The following is a 25,429-nucleotide window of genomic DNA, read 5'->3' on the forward strand; positions in this document are numbered from 1 at the left end:
AATACAGTTTAGTGTTAATCACAACCCTATTAAATAAATGAAAGGTGAAAATGAAATGAAAGCTGTACCACATGTAAAACCCACTGAAATGACCTTTCAATTTCAGAGCTTTACAGCAGCTTATCTTTTATAGATAGGCAATTATGAAAATCTCTTTTAGGCCTATAAAACTTAAATACAGTCATTAGATATTTAAAATTGTTAAAATAATTATCAGCAGTTAATTTAAAGCTTGTAATTTATGTACAGATCAGTGTTTTTGCATGATTCCTTGGATCATTTTTTTTACCTGCATTAATGTTATTTCCACAACACATACCTGCTTTTGCTCCGTGTATGTTCCCAACACACTAGTTATGATAACTAGATTCATCACACACAGGATGTGGGATCATGCTTTACACTGCATGCGGCTGATTTTCCATCCACAGTGTGAAGACTATGAGAATTAACTGCCTCACATGTAAAGGTGCAGCATGGATACGTTTTTTAAAGACATCCATATACAGTAAGATCCTCCTACTACTGGTTTGATGCTTCACTCTTAGGTCATCAAGAAATCCCCACTCTTCCCACTTCTCATCTTCCCGATGTGCATTTAAAGAATCGGAAGAGCTTCCTTGATGTATTGAAATGTGTGCAAACATACATGGAAATACAGGCAAAAACACAGCTTTAACAATTCTAACAAGCTTAAAAGTAAATATGTGCTTTGAACACCTTTGTTCTTCAGCACAGCCTGAAGTCTTTCAGACAAGCTTCCTTGTAATTTCTTTAAGCAGTCTTTGGGAATACTTCTTGGAAAACATGAAAGCTCTCCTCTGGTTATTCGCAGCCTTTGGTTCCATTCTCTGACTAGATGATCCCATCCTGCTTCTAAAATGTCGAGATCAGTACCCTGGGGAGGCCAGTCCATTGTGCGTTTCTATCCAGGTATGTTTTTACTGCAGTGTTTGTGTGTTTGGGATCATTGTCATGCTGAAAAATGAAGCTGTTGCCAATTAGATGCTTTCCAGATGGTGTTCATAATTCCATCACTTTTGACAGGTTTGCCAACACTACTGGCTCAATTTTTTTCATTTATAGCTCTTTGGAAATTGCCTTGTTTTGATGGTGCATAAGTAAGATTTTATGCCTGTCAAACTGTGTTATCTTTAGCTTTCTTTTGTAGATTTGACTGAAAAAAGCAGGAATAAATTATAAATTATAAATACATTTTGCGACAGGCTGCTAGTAGCAAAGTACAATTTGAAATTGGTCTAAGTTGTTAGGTTGCGTGTTATACTTGAATGATTCATAGGTCAGTGTTAAGTGGAGTTAACAAACAAACAAAAAAAACCTACCTCTAATAATCGTCAGGTTTGCAAGTCTCTTCCAAGATTGACAATGAATGAAAATGTCAAAAGAAAAACTTTGAATGATTCAGAAAGAACTATTGCCTGAGATCGCTTTTAAAAGATTACAAGAAAGTCTGCTTGGAAGAAGAATACAAACAAATACATGTGTGTGTGTGTGTTAGTCCCCATAGGGAAATTGCTCCTCTGCATTTAACCCATTCACCCAATGAAGCAGTGGGCAGCCACCAATGCAGCGCCCGGGGAGCAGTGTGTAGGGACGGTACCTTGCTCAGGGGTACCTCAGGGTAACCGTTCAGTGGAGTCGAACCCCCGACCTTCCGATCATGGGGCCACCACTCTACCTACTGAGCTATCCCTGCCCCCAAATAGCGGCAAGCTCAAGACTTTTGCACAGTACTGTACCTCATGGAGCACCTTTTCACCGGCCTGGCTGTATACGAGATTTCCACTGACAATATTCTCCCTCTCGCCTTTCAGGCAACTAGTTTCTCCTTGGACTTTTCGGTTAATTGCATCTATTCTTTGATTTAGCGATGTGTATTTTGGCATTGTTGACCCCGTTAAAATGTCCCGAACAAGCCAGGTGTAACACCTGGTCCTTACTCTTTCCTTTTCTATCATAAAAACCAAACAAAATAAAATGAAATTAAACTCCTGACTTGTCTTCTATTCATTCACCCAGCCGTTGATCTGAGTCAGTCTCAGTGGGAGAAAGAGATCACAAACAGCCACGTGTTAGTCGTCAAAACATGCATTTGGCCTTGCAATCCGAGTGCAAGCTTTGAGCAAACAAACAATCTCTCGCCATCAATCACTGTCTCACTGTCTTTCACACATACACGCATAAACACGCACGAACACAGCATGTATAATCATCTCCTCCAGTCAGGCGGCTTCCACCTCTCTCGTGCGCACACGCTCCCGCAATAAACAAAAGCAGCTGCGAATGGGAACTACTGGGACCAATTAGACAATAAACAGTGGGCTGGAACTGGTTTACCGCCAACTAATAACACCCACTAACCTTAATCTTCTGCTAATAATCTTCTGCTCGCTGCAAAGTGGAACTGGCCCACAAACTTCCCCTAGCTCGATTTTTGTCAACCTCCCATCTCTTTCTTTACACTCTCAGGACCTTTCGCACTCATTGCAGTTCTCTCCTGCTACCTTTTCCACACACTCCTGTCACCATTTGTCACTTTGTGCACAAAAGCAAGCACAAATGTTGAGTTTCCCTTTCTCCTGTAAGAAAAAAAGATCATATTAAGGCAAATACTGTGGCACCAGAGCGAGCCTATAAAACTAAGCACTCGCACACATAAATACTCAACCTCTGACACGAGTAATGGTGTGTGTGTGGGCAGAGTAATATTATTGAGAATGGGGTAATGTGCAGCCAATGGCTTGCTGCTGTACGTCTTGATGATGGGTGTGAGTGCGCGTGAGACTCGCTACATCACACTGACTAATGTATGCAAGCCCTGCTCTGTACTGCAGACACGACAGACAGCGGGGAAATATGGAGCTTAGGCATCGCAAACACACCAACACTAAATAAATCTTACCCACTGATTTATGCTTGCAACCTAAAAACAGCTGTACCCTGGCGGTGATATAACAACAAGAATACTGTACAAACATGCAGCATGCATATAAAATATAAATATATATAAAATACACAAATAAAAAATGCCCAAGTACCACATTTTCAGTTTTCAGTGTTTGCAAACCTGAGTGCTTAGGAGAAAACTAACACCTTTAAGGACACTAAAGAGCAGGCTAACATAACAGTGTTCATAAAAGTGGGAGCATAGTGTGTTTATCGTTTTTAATGTAACAGCTTATTACACACAGAGGAGGATGGAAGCTGATGACAAGCATCAAAGTGAGATATAGCGAATGAAGAGTGTTACAGAGAAAGATGATCAGTGTAATTAGATGATTAATTGGAGATTATGTATCGGAATTTCAGGAGCGGGACCACGCCTCGAGGCCTTCCCCAAACCGCAGCTCAATTCATGTCAAAGCATTCACTTTTACCTACTAAAACGCTGTCAAACCTAAAATGAGGACGTGGGCCCAGCTAGTGAAATGAGAGCGCTCTTAAATTAGAAGTGTATGACAGCTTGCTACCTCTCAGGTAAAATGTTACGGGGTTTTTTTAAAGATAAACTGGAAATATTCTGTACGATTATAAAACACATTTGCATTTTCTGTCCCTAAATATTTATCAATATACACCAAGAAACGTTTGTTCATTTTCTTTCTGTTATCAAATTCAGGGTCACAGGATCCCAGCTACCATGGGGTGAAAGGCCTACTGGCCACTGGTCGCCAGTTTATCACAGGGCTAACACGGAGGGACACACATCCACTCACACACACATCCACAACTATTGCTGATTTTTAATTGCCAGTTAACCCAACATTCATGCTTCTGGCCTGCGGAGAACCCGGGATTCCCGGAGAGAACCTCCACAGGCACAGCAAGAACATGTGAACTCCACACAGAGAGAGACCGCTGGATTCAAACCCAGAACCTTCTTGCTGCCTAGTATACTGAACGAATATTTTTTTGCAGTCTTACTTCAAAAATGTATATTTCACAATATTCACTAGTAAAATACTCATGACTACTCATGTGATTTTAAATTGTTTGACAAATATCAGAATTTCATTAGGGAAAAAAATGCAATCACACCGACACAGCACATTTACAGTGCAGCGCAGCAGATTTAAACTGAACTACAAACTCAACTTGTGGGCTCATTTTCTTACATAAAGTCACAAATGATGACAGGAGTGTGGAAAAGGTAGCAGGAGATAACGGTAATGAGCAACTTTATTTATAGACACAAGCAAGTCTCAGTTTAGTTAAGGACAAGCAAAAATGTCAAGACACACCTTTATTCACACCTGTGCAAAATATCGCCCACATTATCTGACATGCTTCTTCTAATTGCATTGTCAGAGAAAGGCACATTAGCGGAAACTGGACCTGCCATGATAGCCACAACTTTTCTTTCTTTTTTTTTTGCAAGAGTATCCCCACTCACTCGCTTATAGTTCAACCACCAGACAGTTTCACAACACAGCAGACAGATTTTCCACCTCCAGTTTAGATCCAGTGCTCCTTTGAAGGACACGCGCTTTTTATCAGGAGGGATGTTTGCTTACCGAGTGCATCCTTAGCTGTTTTGGCACCGTGTTAGTATTGCAAAAAAGGGAAGAAAGTCTCACTATTCAAACACTATTTGGCTCCAAGTAATAATTTAATCCTTAAAACATTTGTACAAAAGCAACATTGGTTTACGAAGGATTTTCTTTTAGGGCAAACGAGTACAAAAACCACTTATACAGAATTCATTTTTCATTTTCTGTGCAGCTGTGTTAGAAAACATAATGCATGGTCGTCCCAAAAAGCCTCACAGCATATCATTTGGGAATTCCTCCTCCGGAGAACACATCTGTATATACAATGTCAACTGATTTCTTATGTCTGGGTTTTAGGGCCAAAAAAAGGGGGGGGAATTATTTGCACAGGTTATCGGCTCAGTATCAAGAACAACTCTTCCAAACATGCCACAAATTACATTACTCATTTATATTAAAGTCCTTTTCAATTAAACTCGATAGTCTACACATCACTGCGTGCTCAGAACTATTTTGCTTGAGAGTTCAATAATATTTTGTTGTGAACTGATTCTTCAGCTGCAGTGGAGCCAGAGCTATGCTTGCAGCATATAAAATTCACAGTCTTTGGGTTTTTATTTGCACTATGCGCCAAATACGGACACAATAAACATAATCTCTCTTCTGTTAACTTTGTCTTGCTGGACTGGATTACTTCTCATAGAAACCCACTCTGGCCTCCCACATATAAAAAGCAAAGAAAGAGAAGCCGCTGCTGCTTTGGGGGTTTGCTGACGAAATTCCAGGAAATTTAAGAAACCATTAAATAAATGTGCTTGAAAGCATGAACGCATAGATAAGTGGGATGTTTTTCACTGTGTATGTACTTAAGAAGAGGTACAAGAGCACAGTCAATGCCAAGAAGTCAGCACCTGTCCACAGTACTCTCTCCATCAGCAGCTTCCACTCAGTGTGTGTCCACGCTGCCCGCACAGCAACTCATTGACAAGGTAAAAGAGAAAATTGCGCGTGTTCACTTGCTGACCAACCTCTTCATTTATGGGGAAAGGACATCATTTATCACAGCAAACAATTAGGTTGTAACAACTCTCACGGGGAAACAATCTGGCTAATGGTGACAGAGGAAATTGTGCTTATTAGGCAGAGTAAATAACGCTCTGATAGCCAGCGAGGTCCATTACTATGCCATCGGCAAATGCAGGATTTGATTTGATTTTTTTAAAGAAATATCTCGGGTATTTAGATTTTTGCCAACACTTCTGATTAAACAGCTTCCTGTGTTTTGTTTCCTTATCTTCAGATGCAGCGCATCAGCGAGCTGTGACATCACCAATATGCTGCCAGCGAAGATGGACAGAATAGGAGTGAGGCAGGAGAAGAAGGTCATTTTTGCTGATAAGGAATGACAGCAGAGGCAGGCTGAATGCTCCCGGAGCTGAAACGCTCACCGGGCTGTCAGAGAGAGATCTCTGGAAAATGTAAAGGATCGGCTCTGTTGGACAGAAGCCGCAATGAGACGACCAGCGGCAGCACTGGTTTACATGCCCCGAGAAATCGGGCTAAAGGCCTTTATTTTAGTGGAAGAGGACGTCCTTGTTCAGGAAGAGCAACGTAATAGTTCTGCAGCGATTTCAAAAACAAATCGCAAAAATACAGATTGTCAGTCTGGGGAACTAGTCCAACTTAGTCTAGACTGACTTGGCCTCTGATGAAAAAGCCAAATAACCCAAGGCTTCCAGTGTAGCTGGTGGATATGCCGGCCAAGTTCTCTTGTTCTGAATTCTCTATGGGTCACCACAGCAGATTATCTGCCTCCATTTCACCTTAAACCTCCTCTGTCACACCAACCCTCTGCATCTCCTCCTTCACGGCATCCACAGAAGCTCACAAAGAAGCCCCCTTGACGAGGCTTCTTTGTGGGCTTCCTTCTATCCTCCTCTAGGCTCCCTCATATATAACATCCATTTCCCAGAATATCCAGTATCCATCCTCTGCACATGCCCAAACGATCTCAGCCTGCCTCTCTTTAAAAATAAAAACCCATTTTAAAAAGTAAGGAATGGACTGCTAAAAGATTCTGCAATAAAAAAAAATGGCAAAGTAGCTATTCTGACCTGTAGTAGCACAATCAATAGATTTTATGTTTGCTCTGTTGAGTCCAGTCAATTAACATTCATTACAAGAACATGAAACAGCATCGCAGAACCACATGTACTTTTATTTTGAAGACAAAGAACCACAAGCTAAAGCCTGCTGCCTGATTAAAGGACACCTGAGAAATCACTTTTTTATTTAGCACAACCTCTGGGCCTGCAGTTGATTGAGCCTGTAGCCTTTTGTTGGACCGAGGAGAGACATAGCGGAGCTCAAACAAAAGCTAGACTTTAAGGTGACACTGAAGGTGAAGTTTCTTAAGAGGATGATGAAGGGATTATTGCGTGTTTACCTGTTGGTTGACACGGCAGTGGGATGGGCCGTGGTGGATGAGGATTCGGACGATGTCTACATCTCCCCTCCAGGCAGCCAGGTGCAGCGGGAAGCAACCTTTGCTGTCAGACACATTTGTGGATGCCTCAAACTGGAGCAGTTTCAGCACCACCTCTCTGAGAGAGAAGCAGGTACACGGATATCAATACATTAACAGGGGAACAAGTGGAAGAACAGACAGTTAGGAAGCTAAGGCAACCAGGTGCTACAAAATCCACATGATGGTAAGCAGTCAACTTTATTTGACAGCAACGATTCTTTTTTAGCACTTTTCACTTTGGAACATAATTTGCAAAGAATCTCTTCATCATATTGGCCAATTAATCATTTTTAGTGGTGGAAGAAGTACTCGAATCCTTTAGCAGTGCACAGACACCACCTAGCAAAACATGCTACTTTCCGAGAATTAAGTTTTTACTGACTCTATATAAAAACAAAAAAGTACTTGTATAAATCACTAAGACCTTGGTAACAACTGGCTAAATAAAGATTTTATTATAATAATCTTCAGGCTGTGTAGATGGAAACATAAATGCTGCATGTTCACCTTCAAATGCTCAGCTATACTAAAACGTTCAAGCTCTACAGATAAATGCCTTTCTTTCATTTAAGAATAATTTTTTCCACCTTTTTTGCCATTTTCATCTTTGCAATATTTGCTTCGGTCTAAAAAAAGTCATCCTTTCTCTTCTTTAAGTAATATTTTACCTAAGTTGACTCGGGGGAACAAACTCAAGGACAGCAGTACATATGAGGTGCTTCTTTCTTTTCTTCTTTTAAAAAAATGCAAATTCTCCACTTCAAAACTGAATGTGCAAGAAATGAAATAAAGCTATGCCTACAAATCGTGGGTCACTTTGACACTACAATTAAAAAGATGCTCAATAAACATGGCTGTATCGTAATGAGCTTTTCTCATATTGTAGCTACACAATCTTCATTTCGCTGTTCCACCATCGTGGTATTTATTGTGTTTCTTTCTGCAGTAGATCATCTTTTATGCAGGTTTTTATCCACCTTATGTGATAATAAACTTGCACTTCCTACTAAACCCTAGTTAAACAAAGCCTTGGTTCTGAGGGATTTACAGGAAGCTCGCTGCAGGAGGCACTGGAAAAAGTACAGCTACAGAGAGCAGAATTGCTGCTTTGCTGCTCTTGATAAATAAAGCAGTACACAAATTTATAAAGCAGCAAATCACAGAGTTGGATTGGGCTAAAAAAAATCCATTTAGCTGCTGCTGAGTAGTAATGTCAGTGATAGTGTTTTATATTAGGGGGACTCCAGCTGAAGAGGCAAGGCGAAGTGCTTGATTTGCATTGAAAATGTCAGGAGGGAGCAACAGAGGAGACAGGAGGGCAAAACCTCTCTCAGGAGAGCACAATGAAGCAGCTCTGTGCTGCTTAATGAACTACTTACTTACTTATTTCTGTAGTTTATTATATCTTCCTATAATTTCATTTCAGTTTAAGGAACAGTTAAAACAAGGATGGCGTAAAGATGAAAAATATGTATTTATCACCAAAGCGCCTTTGATGTCATCAAAAAAAAATGCAGTGAGTTAAAGTTGTGATCTTTAAAAATTCAATTCAAACCCAGCCTGAAGAACAGCTCTCTGAAAACAGCTCTGCCTGTTGCCAAGTCCTCTTCCTTCTCTCTTTTCACTCTCCCACCTAAATGCTAAATCACTCCTCTGAAGCTTTTTGTTGGCGGCCTAATTTTCACTGTGAGGGTGCATTTTTCTTTCCCTCACTTCCCTCCTCCTTTCCCCGTTGATCTGAAGGAGGAAATCCACATAATTGCCCCCAAAACACGGTGCTAATCCTTCAGTTCCGCCAAACCGGGATAGCAGTCAGGCTCGCAGCTAATCCGAAGTGTGTAACGGATTTCTCAGCAGGACCAGGTGAAGAAAGGGAGCTGCACTGTAGTTCTGTGCAGCTGTAGACACTCAAATCATTCACATATTGTACAGTTTGGACGGAAATAATGTAGGAATTTTGAATTTCTGACTGTAGGCAACTATTTTACTGCCCAAAAATGCAAGATTGCTTTCGGTAATGGCTTTCATTTTCATTTTTCATTTTCATAGTTATGCACTAACTTCTAACTTTGATTTAAAGCCTCTATAATCAAAGTTATTAAGCATCAAATCTCTATGTGAAATCCCATGAACAAAGCAGTCGATAATATCTTCAGACGTGTTTTACAGCCAGAAATGTTGCGCACATTCAGTGCTGGTTTCAAAATACATTTAGTCTAGTCCAAACAGTCCTTAAGTCATGATGCAAACTACAACAGGAATGTTCAATCAGTGCCACCAATCACAGCATGATACAGGATCACAGATCAGTGTCAATGTGTGAATCAGCTTTATTTAAACAATAGCAAATATATATAGCAAATGTTTCAGTGCAGAGAAAATGACTGGCGACCTGACAGCTGTCCTAATGTCACGAGAGTTAGTGTTTTGTGTTTGGTAGGCTACAGATTTCATTCTAAATTTATTATAAATCCATTATTTATGATTAAATCAATGTCAAATTGATCCCAAAAGCACTCATGATAAATATATTGGGCTAATATCAAACATATGGACAAAACCATTGGACCACCTGTTAATTTTTAAATTCATGTATGTTAGAAGTGCTTCACCCTCACTCTTCTCTGAATTACACCTGGTGATAATTGGTTGCTGAAGGCTCACCGCATGCATGTAAAGCCAGGGCAGGAGGAGCAAGCAGTGGTACCTTTCCCTCTCCCTCTCCTACATCACCACATTAGATTACATTAGATTTGCTCATATGACTTTAGGGAGGAAGCCTCAATCTGATGGCTCATTGTGTGGTTTGTTCATGGTCTTCTTCCACTTTTGTTAGTGTTTGCAGAGGCTCCCGTATCCCTTCTTTATGTTCGATCTTTGTACACAATAAATGCTTGTCGGACTGCAGCAGTGTCATTCTAAAGAGCACAACGAATTCTAGTGTGGTACTGCAATGGGATGGCATTGTTGCAATAAATTTCCCTCATAGGTATTCTGTAGGTGTAGCTGTAAGTGGTATTATCGCAAACTGGAACCACAGCAGCTCAGTCATGAAGTGGCATTAATATCAGCACATGAAATGTGTGCTGGGAGCTTCACGGCATGGGTTTACAGTACCTTTGTCCATACAGTGTATTGTACAGTGTTTGTACCAACTTTTAACTCAGCCGATCAACATTTTTCATTATGTGCTTTTGATATTGACTGTATGAATGAAGAAATGAAACTTTGTGTCAGACATCTGGTTTAGGAGCAGCAGGACGGGAACACAACTAGTTTAGCTGCTTCAGTTTTCACTGAACTTGTTTACTGGAACAGGCCCCTGGATGTGTAACTACCTTATTAAGTTAATAGGATGTGTTCGCAGTTAAGACTCCTCCCTGCAGGTTTATCCAGGAACTTAGAAAAAGGCCCGTTCAAAATCAGTTTACACTGACAGCATGACATAAGCACAGTACCATGGCCTCTCATCATGTCACAGCAGAAATGTGAAAACAATTAAATAAAATTTATGACATTCTGACTTCTTTTAGACTCTTTTCCTTTGGTTATGGTAATTTATTTATATATTTATTTATTTGCACAGAATTACACTTTTTTTAAAGAATAGAAAAAGCACAGAGTGCAATCTGTAGAAGAAACTGTCAGACTTTTTTAAAGAAACCAATCCAAAGATATCTCTGTATCCCCCATTTATTTGCATGCAAACACATAAAAATCCAGATAATTAGAGATTTGCTGATAATGGAAAACAATATTTAGCTTCAGCTCTACAGCGTACAAAGAACAGAACAATTTGTTTCCAGTGCACTGAGTAGCGCTTGCATTTATAACTAATTTTTATCCAGCAGAAATAGAGTGACAGAAACACTCATTAGCAGTCTTACCTGTGTCCATTGAGTGATGCATGGTGTAAGGGTGTGTATCCTGAGCTGTCTGTGCAGTTCACGTTCAGGCCCTTCCACATGCTGTGGAACAGAGAAATGGCACAATTAATCAACGCGCACACACACACGCACGTTTATGACTGCTTTTAGTTGTACAGATTTACCACCTTTATTTCATCAGCTGGTGTAAGTGCGCTACCAGCTGCGACAGTCTCTTTTAGTTTAGAAGCAGGAAATGACAAGCCAGTCCTGACCAATTAGGATTCACATTCCTCAAATGTGTCAAGCATGGAAAGCAAGGACAGGTGGAAAGTGGCTTGTGGTGTTTTCTTGAGAAAAATGCCCTTCAGAACACAGATTGCTCATTTTAAAATGTTTAGTGACACTTTTCCCCCAAGTAAATTACGTATGAAGTCTTACAGGTGTTGTTTTACAGAGCAGTTTCTTTGTGTAACAGTGTGTTTATTAGTTTGTTTTCAAATTGCGCTTTTCTTCACACAAAATAATCTAGCTTTATTATGTAAGGGTCCCAGGGTGAGGCTTGTAATTTCTCATTTGGAGGCAACAGTCAGGAGATCTTAAGTTCTGCTTCATCACACTGGCAAATAATGGGAGCGAATGAGGTCAATTCTTGTACTCGAGAAACGGCTGAGCATGCAAATAAAATTACACAAAGACAGAAAGTTACGAGGAAATCCAGCTCCACAGAGGCTGAACACGCACCGAAACACACCCGTATACAGATGACACACAAACACTAAAGTCTACTTACAGCTCAGGGTTTTCCCGAGGCTATAATTTTATGACCTCTCTTTTTCAAATGAACTCGTACAAGTGAGAGAAGTACTAATTAGCTCAATTCGAGCCTGAGCAAATCTTAGCTGAAAAGCTGCATCGAGAAACTTCTAAAAGTGACTGTTGGGCCTTTTTTATTATACACACACAAACACACACACACACACACACACACACACACACACACACACCTCTAAATCTTACTGGTTTTATGTATCTAATTGCCAAAAACATGTATCTAGTCACACCACCCTATAATCTCTATAACCCTGTGTCTCCCTCTTATTGATTTTGGCATATGTGCATCCTGAAATGAAGGATAAAAAAAAATCAATGCTTCCTTTGAAGATTTGCTGTACAAAATAAAAGCTGCACTTTAACTCTTAATTCCTTTTATTTCATTGATCATATCTGTAGGGAACCAAAGGAATCCTTCCTGTAGTGAAATCTAATTGAAAATAAATATTCTTTCTTTCTTTCTTTCTATTTTTTTAAAGAAAGCATTTAAGTTTCACTTGTACTTTCACTCACAGACATATTGCGTATCTCATGAGGAATTTTCTCCTTGGAGACACTGGAGTAAAGCAGCAACAGCAGAACATTCACTGGTTTTGACAGGCATCAACACAATGATCAAGGTCAGGGGAATTATGCAACAGCTGTGCACACAGAGACACAACTAAACGTGAATTAAAAGTGCTATTAAGGGCTGGCTGCACACGCACACATACGCACACTAACAGAACAAAGTGCACGACTAGGCAGTCTTATTTCCTCTGAATTCAGATTATCATTCATTTCAGCACTATTTGCTCTTAATATGCCACACACACACACACACACACACACACAAAGACAAGTAGTAGATCGTGAGGCAGAAGATCAGAGATAAAAAAAGAGATACAGCAAGGCTTGTTTCTAATGGTTCAGCTGATCAGTGCACACTGTGACTGTTTGAGGCCATATCGATCATGCTGCTCTGCTGACCCCTTCTAGCACTGACCTATCCAGCCAGCAAGATGGGTTGTTAAAAAGAGCCGACTGACAGCGAATGAGGAGAGAGGAGGAAAACCTAAATTCAATGCACGTAGAGATAAAGACACAGTGTCCAGTTTCGAATCCGTTCTGAAATAAATGTAGATAGATTTGACTCACAAAAAGAACAAAATCTGCAAAAAAGTATCAGATAAATCAGATAAATTTGTGCTGCGTTTAAAACCTAATAAATACACTCGATATATTTCTAAGAGGGAGAGACAAGAGAAAAATTTGATTCAAGCTTTCATCATTTAATTCTCTGGAGTAGTCGTCACAGTATTTGGGTGATTAAGCAAGACAACAGCTGGAAAAATGTAAGGTGACAGCTTAACAAAAGGCCAAGCAGCTTTGTCAAGCAGCTTCTATACCTACAGTTTCTACATTTACATAAGTACACATGTTCAACTGCTTGTTAGCACAAATATCTAACCAGCCAATCACGTTGCAGTAGCATTTAGACACACAGATGTGGGCAAGACAACCTGCTGAAGTTCAACTGAGCATCAGAATGAGGAAGAAAGGTTATTTAAATGTCTTTGAATGTGACTAGTTGTTGGTCCTGGAAAGATTGGTTTGAGACGACAGTTTCCACAGGATCACCGAAACTGGACAATAGACAATTGGAAAAGTGTTTCCTGATCTGATTTCTGCTGCGACATGCCAATAATGGGGTCAGAATTTGGCATAAAGAGTATAAAAGCATGGATTATTGGCATAGTTTGAGCCTCTTACTATTGCTGCTGACATTCATTTATGTGTACAGGGTGCCCATCTTCTTATGGATGCTTCCGGAAGAATAACACACCATGTCAAAAAACTCAATTCATCTCAAACTTCCTGAACTTGGTAATCAGCTACACCGTACTCAAATGGACTCCACGGTCACCAGATCTCAATCTACATATATTGAGCTCTTTTAGGATGTGGTGAAACTGGAGATTTATATCATGGATATGCAGTTAACAAATATGCAGCAACTGCGTGACGCTATCATGTCACTATGACCCAAAATCTCTTAATCTCTAAAGCAGGGTGTGTCTAACAACGTGGCCAATGAGTGTAATTAGTAGCTACATGCCAATCTTTTTGTTAAAGGTACACTGTTTATTAAAAGAAGCATTTTTCTAATATTTTATCACATATTTCCTTTATTTAACTTTAATCCCAGTAAAACAAGCACTAAGCTGCCAATGTGGGTTCACTGGGTTTGAACAGACCTTGAAAGCACAGAAACACCCACGCAGATATTTACCACTGGTGTTACCCCCAAAACAAACATGTACACTGAGTCATTAAGCCCTGCAGTACAAAGAATCTCTGGAAGTGGTGGATATTTTCCGCATGACAAACTCCCAAAATCGCCGTATTAACGCTAAAACACAGCAGTCATACACCGAGGCATATTACCATCATAAAAACCTGCACAAACAAATTTGTGTAGCTACTTTGTGAGGAAATGAGGAAATCTTGTTTGCAGCATGCGTGAGTCTCATTGTAAAGGCCAGAGCTGAACAAGGTGTTCTGTTTACGGCACACTTCTAGGTTGTGGAGCAATGGCCGATGTGTAACACTACTGAGTTCCTTTTGCATGTGGGGGTTGGCCTAAAGCTGACAGAGAGCTCTGCATAGTTTTTCTGGCCTCTTCTAGAGCTTTTTTCCCCTTTGCAGATTCCCTTCAGTCGCTTACATTTCATCAATTTTACATTTCAAAGTTTTAGAATCAGTATTTGTATTTATTATTATGCCACAGAAGATTGAGGAAGCTTGCAAATGACGTCTTATTTATATCACTGACAAAAAAAACAAAAGCGAAATAAAATTAGAAAAATATATTTTTGAAGCTATATTTATGATGCAGCGTGGCAGATGAATTCAATAACCTCACAGCCTGAGGAAAGAAACTTCTGAAGTCTGGTGGTTCAGCAGGTTGCTGGGTGGCAGCAGGGTGAACAGGCTGTGGCCTGTGTCCGTCGAAGTCTACTTTAGTATGCTTTAGGCTCTGAGCAGACACATAGCAGGGTGCCAGTGGTGTTCTGGGCAGATTTAATCAGATGCTGCAAAGCCTTGTGGTCTTGGTCTGTGCACATCTTTTAATAGTTGGTAATGTTTCCTGTTAGAATGCTTTCTATTGCTCTTCTAAGGACGTCAACGAGAACTTGCATAAGAAATTTAGCCTAACACTCTTGCTCCCAACTTGATACATACCAACACTTGGTCAGGACCCCCTTCTCATCATATTTTAAAGATACAAGTACCGCATTAGGCTCCGCTTCTGATATACTTAGATATCCCTTTAGCCTCATTTGATAGTGTGGAGAAGAACAAATACATAGGGTGTTGGTTGACGGCACAATCAACACAAGCTCGAGTCCTGTCCGGAACATTTTACTCACAGTTATTGTCCACATTAGTATTGGTGATGACACCAGCTGTTAATTAGTGTCCAACTGGTACCTGATTTATAAGAGCGGTCTTGGAGTAAACCTATAATCAAAACCATGCCACGTGTACAACGCTCTTAATTTTTCATACACGTTACATAATTAGTCATGCTTAGAAATCAATATTATTTGCACATTTCATGCAAATGCTAATTTCTTTAAGCTACTCATTTAAATACACATGATATTGGTTCAGTATGTGTAAATGAGCAGGTAATAATATTGTTGTCTGGCATTCTCTTGGAAAAAAGCATTATAATGTGCAGTTTGACCATCAAGGGAATTCCCTCAGCCTCTACGACCACAGCTAACTGTTAGAGGCCTGACAGATTACAATATTATTCTTTGTTGTCCTATTACTTATTTTAAAACTCATGCATATTTAATCTGTTTCATAAGCTCTACCAGGGCCTCAACTCTGAGAAGGAGTCTCAACCCCATTGATAGATATGTATTTATATTCACTACTGCCCAGTGAGAGAAAACCTGTGAACGTTGTATTTAATGTGTAAACTCTGCCAAAAAAGTACAAGACGCAGGCGATGTGCCTTTTGAATAGGGCTGCACGATTAATCGTTAGAAAATCGCGATCTCAATTCATACTTATGTGCGATCTCATTTCCAAATGACAACGATTTAAAAAAAAAAAAAAAAAAAAAGACGACGACGACGAATGTACCGCATTTTGATCCGGGACGTAATCTGCATGAAAACAAGCGCTCACTCTTCCTGCTCAACAAATGACAAGGGCGGAGCCTTATACCACGTGATACAGAAGTTGGCTGCTAAAATTGGCAGGGAAAAAACAACGGAGAGCACGTCAGGGATGACGAGAAAGTGATAGGAGAAAATCCGTCCCGGTCAACCACCCAAACATCAATAACATGAACCTTATACAGCGCTTCCCTTATACCCGTTGAACTCCCGCAGGCACAAAGAAATTACGGAGGCTATCACTTATCACCTGACCAAAGATATGGCTCCCATCAACACTGTGCAAAACGAGGGATTTAGGAAAATGATCAACACCCTAGACCAGGGGTCTGGAGCCGCATGCGGCTCTTTTGTCCTTATACTGCGGCTCCGGGTGGTTTGGGAAAATAAATTAGAAGTATTTAGCTGAAGTGAATTGTATTTGTGTTTAGTTCTTTTTTTTTTAACTTGTAGTTCTAAATTGGAAGGTTATTGTGATTTTGAAATATAAAAATAAAATTATATTCTATTATTTTTTCACCGCTCAAAATAAGCGTCAAACTCGCGGAAGCCGGCATACCCGCCGAAACGCCGTGCATTTATCGAGACTTTCGACCCCAGGTAGGCCAGTTATGGATCTTCGGATCCACATTATGTCAGCAGCTCCACCGTGAACTATGTTAAAACAAACACCGATGACACCTTAAAGTCCTGCGTAAAGATGAAAGCCCCGTTTTGCAGACGCTGTGCGCAGAGGTTCGGGACCATAAGTTTTTATTGTAAACATATCACGGCAGACCCGACGATGTTTGCATGAACACGCTTTTCAGCATCTCTTTACTGACCACTTTTCACACACGGTTGCTATACGCATACAGCCGGCTGTAGCTTTTCAGCTCACAGCCCGACAACACAACAGCACAGAGAGCACAGACTTTAAGGTGGCGAGGCGTGATTGCGGGTGCCGCTCAGGTGCGTCCGCCTCTCCTGCAGCGGCCCTGCAGACCACGCCCCGCCACACACATTAACCTGGTAAAATACATATTTAGGCAGAATTTTGCAAATATCTATTTTTCCTTTTTTTAGCAGCATAGTGCTTTTTCCCAGTTATTTTTTAAAAGTCAAGTCAAGGCTCCAAAAGCCCAAAGGCGATATAAGGGTGGCGGCTCACAACAGTTTTTGTTTGCTACATGGATCATTTTAGTTCAGCTGGGTGTCTTTCCTTTTGTTATATTTCTTTAAGAGTTCAAAATGTGTTAATTACATAAATAAAATGTAATTTTCTCTGTAGCACTTCATGGAGTTCATAAGCAACACAGCTTATTTGCTCTGTGGATTCTTTTAAAAAGCAGTTAAAAACTTTTCTGTTCAAACAAGCCTTTTGTTGATCTACGTATTTTATATTCTTTACATTATTTACATTTGATCTTTTACATTGTGTATAATGTCTATTGATTGTATTGTTTATTTTAATATTTGTGTACAGCGCTTTGTGACTGCCTGTCTGTGAAAAGCACTTAATAAATAAACTTTACTTACTTACTTTAGTTGTTCACACAAAGCATAAAAGTAAAAAACAATATATACAGTGTTATCTTCATTTTAGATTTCAAAAAGTATTTGCGGCTCCCAGTGTTTTCTTTTGCGTGGAAACCGGGTCCAAGTGGCTCTTTGGGTGTTAAAGGTTGCAGACCCCTGTCCTAGACAAACGCTACACAGTGCCATCCCACAACTATTTTTCTATTGTTGCACTACCTCCTCTATACACGCAGTGTCGAGCAACGGTGGAGACGGAATTTTAAGCAGCACAACATTTTGCGGCAACGACAAAATGTGAGACATTTGTTGTTTTTATGTTTATTTATTGTTTTTATGTTCAGTCTCAACTGTTACGAAGTTGATGTGCAGTTAATAAGCGCAATAAATATTTATATTGGAAAAGAAAATCGTGAGAGAATCGTGATCTCAATTCTAAGCAAAAAAATCGTGATTCTCATTTTATGCAAAATCGTGCAGCCCTACTTTTGAAAATGAATGCCACACACACTGGATAACAACTTGAACTTTGTAAATCACTTTGTAATGAGGCCAGGTCTCTTATCCCAGCTGTTTTGTTTTGCTCTTCCACGTTCAACCTAAATTCCCGAACTCAGTCTGATGCCCTGTCACTCCTCCATTGTTTTCTGTTCTTTCACCAGAAGCATAAACCGAGCCAGCAGAGCTTAAATAGATTTAGAAGACAACTTGCGATTAGATAATGGAGGAGAGGTGCTGCTGCAGGAATGCAGACTCTTGGCGGATTAGTCAAATATGCAGACGACGTCCTACCTAATTAACCTCAGCAATGTGAAGGGGAGCTGTGGGTTGAAATGCTGTGTCTCTGCATTCATGTTTGCATGCAACTACTGCTCCTGTGCTGCACATTTACATTAAAATTTAATAGTGTGTTTTCCGGTTTCTGACAGATCTCTTACTCCTTTGTATCAGGTTCTCCTTAAGGTCCAAACCCTCTTTTTGATCAAAGCAGTAAAGGTAAAGAGGTCAAACGTCATGACGGGCCTCCCTGCAGGCAGAGCAATGCTGCCCTCTGTTTGAACCCTTCTTTAGTTACACCCTGACAGTTTCTCCCTCCCTGTTCATCACTTTTGCAGAGAACTACACAGACATGATATAGCCGAAAAGGTGAGAGTACAGTACAGTAAGCAGTTTCATTTCACCAAGCCTGTTCAGGCATTACAAAATGATTTTCTTTTCTTTTAAGCTCACCTTGATGTACTGGATGCTAATTGGGGATGTGGTGAAAAGCAACACATACCTCGAGCAATTTAAAAAAAGCTGCTGCTCAACAAGTGAGAGCTAAATTTGGTCTCCACTTCTTTATAAATGTAATTTCTTATCAGTCATTAAAAAATAGAATATGTAATGTCTTTCAAGTGGGAAGACATTTCCCATTCTGGATGCAAACTCGGAAGCGAAAGCCTTCATTTGCTGGTTCTCACTCAGTATTGATACTGAAGCTGGCATCACGCTGCAGCAAAGTTCAGGCTACATCAAAGCGGCAAACTGTCATCAAAGTAAAAGGAACGAAGGAACTGGGAAAACCTTTGTAGTTCTGGATTCTTTTTAAAAGGAACCTCTTCTTTGCGGGGAGGGAATTTAGGTTAACTGAATCCAACTGCCTGTTGAAATTCACGCCGCCTGATATAGTGAAGGGCGTTTCAACAGAAAGAGAGGACTCAACAACAGCAATAACTTCAGGGGAAATAAATAAAGGAACCAATATGCGTTGAGGTGCACTTGCCATCACAACAGATAAAGTCAGACAGGAAGTGGGCTTGCTTCATATCCTGTTTTGAAGAAGAAGCAGAAGAGATACCTGCTGATTAATAGCAGTGCTGCAGAAGCTCACTAACTGATATGACCTGTAGGATGATAAAAAATACACACACGTAGACAGACTTTTACATGTGAGCATTAACTTCTCTTTGGAACTGGCCTTTGATGTTTGAAACCGACTCGCACAGAGAGAGTCCAGCCCCCATGATGCTTTAGGGTATGAATATGCTACTTTTCACGCATGTCTAATGTAGCAGATGCGCCCGTTTACATAACTGAGTTTGCGCGGTGTCATAGTCGAAATTAGCTTAACCACAGAAAGAGAATCAAAGTGCAAAGTGTGTGAAAATTCTCAAAAGACAAATTGTATTTCTGGAGAGAGAACAGAGAAGAAATCTTGCTCCACGATCTTTAATACAGCTTAATTTCTGAGGCCCCAGTTTACTTCTTTAGTGGGTTTATGTAAGCTGCACAAAATGTGTGCATGCATTTGCAGCTGTATAGTACATGAGTGCCCTGCAAATACAGGGAGAGGGTGGAGGGAGAGGTGCTACTTTAAAGAAAAAAGCAGAAACAAATGAGTTTTTACGCTCATGTACGACCAGTCAGTGACTGCAATTGTGCATACTTAAAAAAGTAAGTAAAGATCACTTAAATGTTTTGAAGGAAGGCTGTTTTGACACACAGTGAGCCCTGTTTCCTTCACATTACTCCACGCTCATAAAAGAAGCAGGCAGTGATGGCGGAGAAGCATTCTACCATTCTTTAAATCAGATAAATCAAATCAGATAAATCGGTGGTTACCAACTAATTGAATTTATTTATTTATTTTTATTTAAGTAGCAATTTCAAGTAGTTACAGTAACAAGCTGGTTGCCTTGGGCATCTAAGGCAATCTAAGGCAACCAGCCAATTGCAATCTGGCCTCCACTGACTGCAATCACTCTCAGACCAACTGGTAAAGGTCAGGAAACAATGGCTAACCGTCTAATTAATAAACTCTGACTCAGAGTGCATTGCAGCTGACTGCAAATGTTCACAAACCTGGTTAGAGATGTCATCAGAAGCAATACTTATGGTACCATCAAGTACCAAAATTCTAAAAACACGATGGTACTTGTTTTTCTTCGGCACAGTAAGGACTACAGCGTACCAAGTGTGTGCCAAGGAGGCAGTTCCTCTGGAACTGAAGTGGGGAGCATACAGCTACAAGTGTTCTATATTTAGATGCTGAAGAAGAAGTCAATAACACAATACTGTACCATGGTACAGCGAAACATACACGTGGAAGATGGCAGCTGACGTGATAGCTCTGGTCTTACTCATTGAAAGGCGTCAGAGTCCGCTATGAAAGCACTTGGGTGATCAACAAATAACCGATAACTGATTCATAAATATATAAATATATAAATATATATATATATATATATATATATATATATAAAATCAGTAGAGATCCCTTTTAGAGACTGCTAAGGTGCATACTTCTGTCTTTAATCTAGAAATTCCTTTTTTCTCTCCACGTACAGTAACACTGAAAATCTCGATGTTTCTAACTGAACAGAAAATGCAATTAGCTAATGCAACAGGCAATAACACATTAGCGACATATACAGTGTGGCGTCTTTTTATAACAGGAATTTCAGTTTCACCTCATATTCCCACAGTGTCAGGAAGAAAATCCCATTCACACCCACACAACTCTAAAAGGTAGTCCTGCTCTGCTTTTTCAAGGAGAGGTGTTCCCCCTGTCTCTCTCTTCTCTCTTCATCACCAATCTGTCACTGTCTACTGCTCCATTTCTGCACCACTAAATCCACACTGTGGGTGACACAGGGTCAAAAAAATAAAAAAAATATCTGAAGTCCTTGTATGTCAAACTTCAGCCACTCACTCAGCGTGTGGATACAGCAGCTATTCGGCAATACTTGAATGTTTGCAAAGGGCATCATTATTCGGTTTTGCAGCACAGATTTAAACTATTTAAACTATAAGTGTCATCTATTCTGTAAATGAAGTTATTTTCCTCACCAGCTTCTGGCCTAATTTGCTGAGTAAGTTCTTGTAAAACAGCCTTCAGTTTTTAGCGTATTTAGCAAAACAGCAGCTTCCTACAAAACTCCTTTTTAGTAATTTTGCTAATTTAAACACCATCCCCCCCAGTACTGGCCTATATTTGTCTCCTTTAGGTAGATGTTCATCCACTTTTAACAACTCTAAAAAATAAATTAAGTTTTTAAAGGAGAAGACTGAACACAACAAAGGCTTGTGACTTTGCTAAATTGTCTTTTTAAATTTGACTTTAATAACTAGATACTTGCTGTAACTTCTAGCTCTAATATGCCTTGAAATGATCAATAATCCATACCATTTTCAAGATCAAGGGGAAAATGTGCTACAGCTTTAAGGTCTTAAAGACATTTTTTTCGTTTTTTCTTTCCCCCCCCACCTTCCAACCGGTAGTGGCTGCCCCTCCCTGGCTGTTCTGGAGGTTTTTTCCTGTTAAAGGGGAGTTTTTCCTTCCTACTGTTACCAAGTGCTGGACCAAGGTCGTTTGATTGTTGCTGTTATTTTCTTGAATACAATAATAAAGGTCCTTGATGGGACTGTTGTTCTGATTTCATGCTTTATAAATAAACCTGAATTGAACTGAACAGATATTTATTAAAATATAAATATAACAAGAATTTTACATGACAGCGAGGAGAGAAAGGGAAAGCACAGCTGGTAAGCTGGTCGATATCGCAGAAAATGTGTACTGAAACCATTTTGAGTATGTAGAATCAATATATACAATAGACTCAATGCCAATTCTGAGGTTAGAAGCTGGAGTGAATGGAACCAGAATGAGAGCTAATAACAAAGACACAAAATACAGACTGAACACAATTAAAACATCTTGCTCTTGTTTTGATCCTGATAAATTACAAATGCCCTTTCATAATTTTTTGGACCGAATTTCTAGGAGCATCCAAGTGGAGGAGGGTGTCGGGTTTAGTGGTCTAAGGATCTCATTTCTGCTTTTTGCAGATGATGTGGTTCTTTTGGCTTCATCCAGCCAAGACTTCCTGCTCACACTGGAGTGTTTTGCAAGCCAGTGTCAAACAGCTGGTAATAGGCAGAGTGTCCAATTTTTGGTTGGTGAAGTGAGGGGAGAGTGGAGCTGGAGATTAACAGACTAGACAGATTAATACTGGTGTAGCATCTGCAGCAAAATGGATGTTGTACTGATCTGTTGTGGTGAAAAGAGAGCTGAGTGGGAAAATTTAGTTGTGGATCTACGTTCATACCCTCACCTGTGTTCACAAGCTGTGTTTGGTGACCAAAAGAATGAGACTCCAGGTGCAAGTAGTGACAATGAGTTTCATCTGCAGGGTGTCTGGGATCAGCCTAGATCATTCTGAAGAGACTCGAAAGAACCGTTACTCCTTCAAATTGAAAGGAGCCAGTCAGTCTTGGGTCAGGCATCTCACTAGATTACCTACTTTCAAGCATGTTCAACTGGGAGGAGACCCCAAAGCAGACCCAAGAGACACTGGAGAGATTACATTTCTCAGCTGCCTTGGGAATGCCTCACAGTCTCCCTGGAAGAGCTGCAAGAGGTGGTTGGAAAAAGCCATATTTTTCCAGCAATGACTAAATGATACCAGCAGCCACTTCACTTAGCTTAGCACTAAATGGGGAAACAAATACTTGGTCTTTCCTTAAACAATGGTGTCGATAAACACGTAGATTTATTCCAGTTTAGTTTTTGCTTTGTGTCGGGTGCTTTTTGGAATTTTGTCATTACTGGCGTTGCCACTGTTTAGAGTCAAGAAGTAGGCAGAAAACAGCAAACTGTCAGTTGGACACAAACACACAAAGCTTTAAGCAGAGCCAGACTTCCCGTTTCCTCCTGTTCCCAGTCTTTATACTAAGCTACGCTAACTGGTTGCTGGACAGAAGAATGCCATGAATCATCCAATGCCCCACTGGCATGCAAATATAAGCATAAATATGCAGAGTGGTATCTTACTGAATAAATACATACAGATAATTTTGCAGATGATTCGTGAATGAATATGCAGTGAGTTCCTGACAGATGCCCTAAAAAGGCACAAAAATTAAATTACATGTTCAATAGGTGAAGCGGTCACCACTTCCCAACGCAGGAAGTAATTTATCTTTGGGTCAAACTAATCTCTGGTGCACAAAAGAACTTTGAGGTTTGCTATCGGAGGCAGTGGGTCAAACACACACACGCACGCATGACTGAAATTGCATCAGACCCCCTCATTTCTCACCAGTAATTAAAACAAGACACGAGAAATCGATAGTTGCACAACTTCCCCGCGGGGATTTAGGAAGTTTATTGATGAAGTTTGATCGTTGATAATTTGCTGGTCCTGTGGGGAGTTACTCAGAGAGTCTGGAGGGAGGAAGTCACATAAAATTCACAAGGGAAAAGTGCCATCAATATTGGAAAAAAAAACCCCCCAAAAAACAGTAGTCTACATTGTTGTAAAAATTGTTGGATTTGAGTCCAGGTCAGTGCAATGAGCCTCGAAGGGCTGCAATAACTCATGGACTGGTTATGTTTAAATACAGTGCACAAGGCAAATCCCTGCAGCTGTTTTGATTGTTATATGCTGTTTCACGCATACTTTACCTTTGCATTGAGTGGATGTTAAACACACAGAGTCTTAAAACTCACTGTGTATTATACATAATACAACAACACTACTTTAAATGAGGCCATTACAAAGATTTTGGCTTAAGAAAATACAATATATTTTAAAAATACACTAAATGTAGACTTACTTTATAATAATTATTATATGAATGTTCAACTGAGTATTTCAGAAAACTGCTAATTCTTGGGATTTTCCCACACTATGATCTCCAGGTTTTACAGAGTAGTTGTCTGGTTGTAAACACCTTGTTAATGACAGAGATTAGAGGAGAAGAGGAGGCAGCAGTAACTCAAATAACTACTCTTTACATCACTGAACATATGAGACATCAAACCTTGAAGCAGATGGGCTGCAGCAGCAGAATAAAAAAAAAAAAAACACATACCGTATTTTTACGACTATAAGGCGCACATAAAAGTCTTAGCACCTATTGTAATTCTTATGACACAGGACATCAAAGAAGGAAAGGAAACCGTAAAAGCTGTATACATGAATTCCACTTAAACACACACAGCTTCATCAGAAAGAAACATGTACTACACAGTCTTAAACAATCTAGAAGTTTATCTCTCACCCATCTCCTTAAATATGATGGCAACATCCCTCTTCTGTCCTCAGCTGACTTCCAAAACTGCACAATCTATCTGAATACAGAATCCACATCAAACTGGCAGCTCTTTGAAACAAGCAGCATAAAGGTTTCAAGTAAAAAGTAGCCTCTGTAGATTCAGATTTTTTTTAGTCCTATAATTTCCAACCTTTTACCAAAGCTGTCTGATTAAAAATCAGCAAGCATTCCTGTTACAGCCTCCTGAGAATAACTGAAAACAAAGCTGAAATTCCTCATTTCCACTGTGACAAAAACTGCAGGCCAGCACAGAAACCACTTAATAAAGCACAGTGTAAATTCACACGGGGTCACAAGTCAGCCGCGCAGTCCCTGCAGTCCCTGCAGTCCCTAACAATCCAAATACCTATGCTGCCGTCGCTGCTAATCACAATAAAGGCCACGCTGCCAAACACACATATCTATCACCAGATTCATCTCTGCTGTTGTTGAAGGCTTTTAATTCCCAAATATTATCATCCTCAATATCACTTGTGCTATATGAATAAATACATGTAATATTATTCTAAATGTGAATGAAACAAGTGATGAGATTCCTTCAACAAGAAGAAAAAAATGATAAACATAAATGTCAGCAACAACAAAAATCCTCTGACACAAAGACAGAAAGACAACAAGCAGCTGATGACATTCTCTTTTCTCTTCAACCTAAGCGGAGGTAAAAGAAATGACCACAATCTGCTTCGCCGCTGCTGCTATTGATTACACAGCTGCCTTTCCAATCAATCACAATCTGGAGCGCTGCAAACAATCTGTAAGCGTGTGTATTGGACCGTGTGTGTGTCTTCCTCGGGCACTTCTCCTCACAGTAAGTGACAGAAAGCTTTAGATTTCTACTTGACCACAGCCAGCCACAATTCCATCTGGTCGACCATCAATATAGCAGATCGGTAGCATTAG

General features: G+C 40.0%; 1 protein-coding gene across 4 annotated transcripts in view; it reads right to left on the reverse strand.

The window, feature by feature from the left end:
• The window catches only part of anks1b (ankyrin repeat and sterile alpha motif domain containing 1B), a 271,727-nt gene that overhangs the window by 186,411 nt on the left and 59,887 nt on the right, over positions 1-25,429 (reverse strand). For all 4 annotated transcript variants that reach the window (XM_006780780.3, XM_006780779.3, XM_035906771.2 and 1 more), the window contains exons 2-3: positions 10,926-11,006; positions 6,958-7,114 (exon numbers count right to left, since the gene is read on the reverse strand). In XM_006780780.3, the coding sequence (XP_006780843.2) occupies positions 6,958-7,114; positions 10,926-11,006 (238 nt within the window). The remainder of the gene's footprint in view (positions 1-6,957; positions 7,115-10,925; positions 11,007-25,429) is intronic.

The sequence above is a fragment of the Neolamprologus brichardi genome, chromosome 17, assembly GCF_056152115.1.
Source record: "Neolamprologus brichardi isolate AB-2024 chromosome 17, ASM5615211v1, whole genome shotgun sequence".
Classification (NCBI taxonomy): Eukaryota; Metazoa; Chordata; class Actinopteri; order Cichliformes; family Cichlidae; genus Neolamprologus; species Neolamprologus brichardi.